This window comes from Spermophilus citellus, assembly GCF_964194105.1.
Source record: "Spermophilus citellus genome assembly, chromosome: 4".
NCBI classification, from domain to species: domain Eukaryota; kingdom Metazoa; phylum Chordata; class Mammalia; order Rodentia; family Sciuridae; genus Spermophilus; species Spermophilus citellus.
Genome location: NC_138185.1, coordinates 45,731,858 through 45,737,857, shown reverse-complemented (window position 1 = coordinate 45,737,857; position 6,000 = coordinate 45,731,858). Strand labels below are relative to the sequence as shown.

Below are 6,000 nucleotides of genomic sequence, written 5' to 3'. Positions count from 1 at the left end.
TCAAAACTTGGAGGATCCCCATGCCAGTAAATAATCCTTCAGTTCTCTTGTAAGAAATCTCCTGCCCATCTTCCATCTCAGAGTCTTGCCCCGGGGAACAGACGTCTGGCTTTAAAAAGCCTACTGCCCTGAGAGTCAGGTCCCTCAAGTTCTATTTCTGGTTCTGCTACTGGATTGCTTATGTGGCTTTGCACAACACCGGGAACATTCACTTCCTACTAGGAAAGAGGCAAGACCCTGAGCGTCCTCTGAGCAAGAGACCTTCACACTCCAAGTGAGGTTGGGTCCTGGAACTAAGGGGACTGGATGAACACCTCACAGGAGACTAGGAATGCCCCTCCTTGCTGCCAAACCCATTTCTTTTAGTATGTAATTGGAGCTCTGATCTAGCGTAAATCCGGAAGCAAACCTAAAAATAGTTTGCATTTTAAAAGCCTTCATACAGGATTTTGTGTGTGTGTGTGTGTGTGTGTGTGTGTGTGTGTGTGTGTGTACGCAGTCGGGAGTATGAACGTACGGGAGTCTGGGACTTTCCGGAGCAAAGGGAAAGCAGATGGTGTTTAGCACCTCTAAGACGCTCAAAAGGAGGTCGCAGAGCCTCGCCTCCTAGAGAACTACATTTCCCAGGAGCTTTTGCGGCCTGCCGCGGGCGGGACCACGTGCTCCTAGCCCACTGAGTCCCATTGTGCTGAAGACACACCACCCTGATTGGAGGGCCTTTTCCCGGTGCTTCCCGGGACTTGTAGTACAACGTGCGAGAGGAACACGCTTCTTTGTGATTCGCCGCGCCGGCTCTAGGCGCGTCACCGCGAGGGTCTGAGCGAGCGGGAGGTTGTCTTTCGAGGAGCGTCCGAGACTCGCGCGCGCGCGTCGCGCCTGAGGGGCTGGCCAGCGCCTCCCGCGGGGCGGGGCTGTTCGTTCCGTACCGACACCGCCTTCCTGCCCCCGCCCCTCACCGGGCCCGGCCGGCCCCTCCTTCCTGGAGTCAAAGCTGAGGCAGAGGTGGCGGCGGTGGTGGCCCGGAGCGCCGCGGTGAGTGGCCCGCGCGACACGCGCCGGTCCCGACCCTATGCGGTGACTCGGGTGGCGCAGGCGCTCCTGCCCCGCCGGCGGGGCCCAGGCTTCCTGCGGCGGGATGTTCTCACGAAGGAGCCACGGGGATGTGAAGAAGTCCACCCAGAAGGTGTTGGACCCCAAGAAGGACGTGCTGACTCGCCTGAAGCACCTGCGGGCGCTGCTTGGTGAGGCGCGCGCCGGCGTGCTGGGCCTCCGGGCACTGGGGTCGGGGGCACCTGCCTGAGAGGGTGTAGTCTGCCGGCGGGCCAGAGACCCCGCGGACACCGACCCTGTAGAGTCACGGACAGGGATGCTGGGTCGGGGGCTGGGGATGGGTGGGCGTCAGACCTTGTCTAATCCGGGCTGCGACCCCCTAGGCATTGTTTCCCCGAAAGCCATAGCCTGGCCGCGGACCCTGCCTTGTCGCTCTCGAGTGTAAATTGACACAAGGCTCTCCTTGCGCGTCTGCCCTCCTGGGTAACCTCGAGGCCCGGCACAGAGGTGACTATCCCCTCTACTTCCCGGCACATAAATTGAGCCCCAGGTGGTAGGTACACACACACACACACACACACACCGAACTGTCGTCTATCTCTCCTACTTTTTAAGTTTTAATTTTCGAGCCTGAGACATTAGGTATAATGAGACCCAGTGGTCCCAGCACAGACTTAATTGAACTGTCATCTCTCTCACTCCTCCCTCTTTTATTTATTTATTTTTACTTTGCAGTCTGAGGCAGCAAATACACTGATTCCAAGCAACATCAGCATAAATTTAACTGTCATCTCTCTTCTCATGTCCCCCTTTTAATTTTTTATTTTGGGTCTGGCTGTTTCAGTTTCTTTGTGTTATTCTTATGAAGGATATGCCATTTGGAGGGAGGGGTGGTTTTCTTGGATTCAGGGAGACTGCTACTTTTTTATTAACCAGCATGACAACCATGGACCTATGATTTCTTCTGCTTTGTTGGCCTGCTGGGTGGAGGCCCTGCAGAGCCCAGGTGGGTCTGGAATTGACCTATGGTGAAGCTCAGCACTGTGGATGTAAAGTGTCCACCAGCTTCCTGTAACCTGCTGCATGTGATCAGTGCTGGCTATGTTTTCTTTTCTTTCTTCTTTTTCTTTTCTTTTTAAAAACCTCTTGGTCTAACTTTTGTTTAGGACAGAAACACCTATGCCCATCTATAGACAGACTTGTCTGTGTATTTGGGGGCCTAGAGTAAAAGACACCTTATGTTTCTTTTAGGTGTGTTTTAGTGTTAAAATAAGTAAAAATCACTTAGTTTTAACGTGTTTGTCACTTGAGAAAATATGACATAAAAGAATTCATTTTATATGTGGGAATTTTAAATTAAGATCTTGTTCATATATTAAAAGTTGCTAATTCCATTTATACCCTGTGACCTTACCACTAAGGAAAAAAACACAAACAAAAACCCAATACTTGATTTTACCAAGTAAGTTATTCACTATCTCAGATTCCTGAAGTTTACATTTATTTGTTCAGTTTGGAATGAAATGTAAATTAGTTACTGTTACAGGGATTAGTTTTCAAGACTTTTGAAAGTGAAATGTGGTGTTCTTGGTAAACTGAACTTTCTACTTCCTGTAGTAAAATACCATGCACACACTGATTGCTTTGTGCCTGGTTTTTTGGTAGTGACTGATTAACACCTACTGCAGGGACATTTTGATAAAGGAGAATTGAGCAGTATTTTAAAAGCATTTGATACTTTGGGACTTTTTCTGTACTAGAAAATTTAAACCTTTGTTCTGTCCAAGTCTACAAGATTAAGTTGGCTACATTTTATAAAGACATTAAACCCAAATCAGACTGGTTTCTTAGAGATACGCGTACATTGTCACCATTCTGATAAATTAGATACTTTTCAAGTCCATGTAATTATGGTTTGTCTTTAAGTTGTATGTCTTATTTTAAGGAACCTCCTTTTATCATTTCAATGATCTCAGTATGACTGCAGTTTTGTAACATGGAGAAGTTCTTTGATATTTCCTTAGGTGTATGTTTTTCTGTTGTTGATAACATTTGTTTGTGGAATGGCCCGGTTTCCTTTGTTATTATGATCTTTGTAGGGATTGGATTTTTATAAAATTTGTCTGAGGAGGTCTAGTCATGATGTTTAGTGTAAACTTTTGCTTTACAACTGGGATTTAAGGATTTTAAAGAAGAATTAATGCATTACTTCCTACTTTATCGTATACCATATTCAGTTGCTGCTTATTTTTAAAAAAGAGAAAACAAAGCCCTTTTCAATGGAAAGATAGGAATTAAGCCAAAACTTAGGAAACCAAAGGGAAATGAATGGTAATTTCTATTGATTTTTATGTATAAATTTATATAACACTCTTGGTTTACATATTTAAAGATGTTATTTATAAGGATGATACCATTGACTGGGTTTGCAATCTGTGTCTGCCACTTGCAACTGCATAACTTGAGCTAGTTACTTAGCCTGTCCTTGAATCTCAGTTTCTTCACTCTGCTAAATGAGTATGGTAAGGTCTGTCATGTAAAGGGTTATTGTGAGTATGATGTATAAATGACTTAAGTGGAGTAGATATTTAACAGCTCCTTCTTGTATTACTTTTCTCTCACCATTGATAGGATGGGAAAAGTATTTTGGTAGTAGTTTCTGTACTCTTCTTTCTTATTTTTTGATAATGGTGATGGATTTATTCCCTCTTCATAAAAAGTAACCTGAGTTTAAGACATCTGGCTGAGAAATAGAGAATAAGCTCTAGAGAGTACAGTATTAATATCATGATAATGACTTCAATTCAAACTTACTTAAGATACTTTGACCTGGCTAGATACTATATATTGGCCTAATAATAATTATTAACTTTATTTTAATATGTAAAATAAAGTTAATAATTTATTAACTTAAGGAACACTGAGGCAAGGCAGGCCTTACAAGCTGCCAAGCCATGTACTAAATGTGTTTATATGTGTTATATTAGAGGAAGAACAAAGAGCTGACTTCCAGTTCTTCCTGCACTGTTGAAATCATCATTGGGAAAGTAGTTGACCAAACAAACCTAAACCCCAAAATATCAAGTATATTACTGTTTTGCTCCAGCAAGAATTTCATGTCTAATTGAAAGTTGAGTGCCCACTGTAAGTCTCAACTTAGAGTTAGGCATTGATAAAGGCAAGAGTCAATATCACATAATAGTAAACATATGGTGCATTATGTAATTAGATAATCTATTACATGGTAGACTCCATTATAGGATTTCAGAAGACAAAAAGACCATTAAGAATGACATAAAAAGGGCTGGGGTTGAGGCTCGGTGGTTGAGCACTTGCCTAGCGCTTGTGAGGCACTGGGTTTGATCCTCAATAAAGGTATTGTGTTCATCTCCAACTGAAAAAAAAAAAAAGAATGATATAAAAATTGGGGCATCTTGAAAGTTTAATTCATGCTAGACCCTGAAGAATCGTTAGACAAGCTCTTACCAATAGAAATGTAATATGAGCCATATGTGTTATTTAAATTTTCTAGTAACCACATTTAAAAAGTAAAAAGAAGTAAGTGAAATTAATTATTGACAATGTATTTTAGCCTCATGTATTTAATATGTATTATCAGCAGGTAATAAATGTAAAATATTAGTGATAGTTTTCACATTTTTTTCCATACTTGTCTTTGAAATCCAGTGTATATTGCATTAGTTCTTATTAGTCACATTTCCAGTTTTCTGTGGCCAAATGTGGCTAGTGGCTACACATCAAACACTTTAGGTTCAGAAATTGGGAAAGTAGAAGGAGAGGGATGTTCCAAGGGAAGATAAAAGAATTGATGGTGGAAATACACAAGTCAATGAGGTAGGAGGGTGAGGAAACCAACTTGAACTCATCCAGTGGGAGAGTGGTGAGAAGTAGTTTTGTCTCCTGAGGACCCTTCCCCTGAGGGTATCTACAGGGTCAATGGATAAGGCTTGAGAATTGCTTCTCTGAATGCAGGGGTAGGAAGAATGAATTAGGAGGGCATTTGGGGCAGGGCCATGTTTTGAGGGGACTGTGGCAGTAATGGAGCAAACTGATGGAGGATTGCCTAAAATAAGACACAGACCAGTAAATGGAGAGTAAGAGTGTGATTATAGAGACTACGGGGCTGGGGATGTGGCTCAAGCGGTAGCGCGCTCGCCTGGCATGCGTGCGGCCCGGGTTCCATCCTCAGCACCACATACCAACAAGGATGTTGTGTCCGCCGAGAACTAAAAAATAATAAATATTAAAAAATTCTCTCTCTCTCTCTCTCTCTCTCTCCTCTTTAAAAAAAATGGAAAACAATGAAGTTGCATCCTTACAACATCAATATCTGACATCATATTCAATTTATAATTCAAAATGGGTCAAAGATCTAAGCATTAAAATCAAAACTACAAAGCTCTTAGGAGAAAACACTGAATAAAACTTTATGACATTGTATGTGGCAATAATTTCTTAGATATACACCAAAAGCACAGACAGCAAAGGAAAAAAAATCAATAAAACCGGACTTAATCAAAATTAAATTTTTGTGTATCAAAGGATACCTCCAATAGAGTGAAAAAGCAACTCACAGAATGGGAGGCAATATTAGCCAACATTTATCTGATAAGGTAATAATAGCTAGAATATATAAAGAATTTCTACAACATAAAAAAACCAATTCAAAAACAGAAAAAGGACTTGAATTTATTCAAAGAGAATAAACAGATAGTCAAATCAGCACATGAAAAGATGCTCAAAATCACTAATCATTAGAGATTGCAAATCAAAGCCATGATTACATACAATTTCATATCTATTAGGGTAGCTATCATTAAGAAAGAGAGAAGGAAGGCGAGGTGCAGTGCAGTGATGGACACCTGTAATCCCAGCAGCTCAGGAAGCCAAAGCAGGAGGATTACAAGTTCAAAGCCAGCCTCAGCAAAA

At 42.1% G+C, this 6,000-nt stretch overlaps 1 protein-coding gene across 1 annotated transcript in view; it reads left to right on the top strand.

The window, feature by feature from the left end:
* Positions 1–442: 442 nt before the first annotated feature.
* The window catches only part of RALGAPA2 (Ral GTPase activating protein catalytic subunit alpha 2), a 322,071-nt gene continuing 316,513 nt past the window's right edge, over positions 443–6,000 (top strand). The window contains exon 1 of the mRNA XM_081292835.1: positions 443–1,241. Coding sequence (XP_081148961.1) covers positions 1,136–1,241 — 106 coding nt within the window. The 5' untranslated portion in view covers positions 443–1,135. The remainder of the gene's footprint in view (positions 1,242–6,000) is intronic.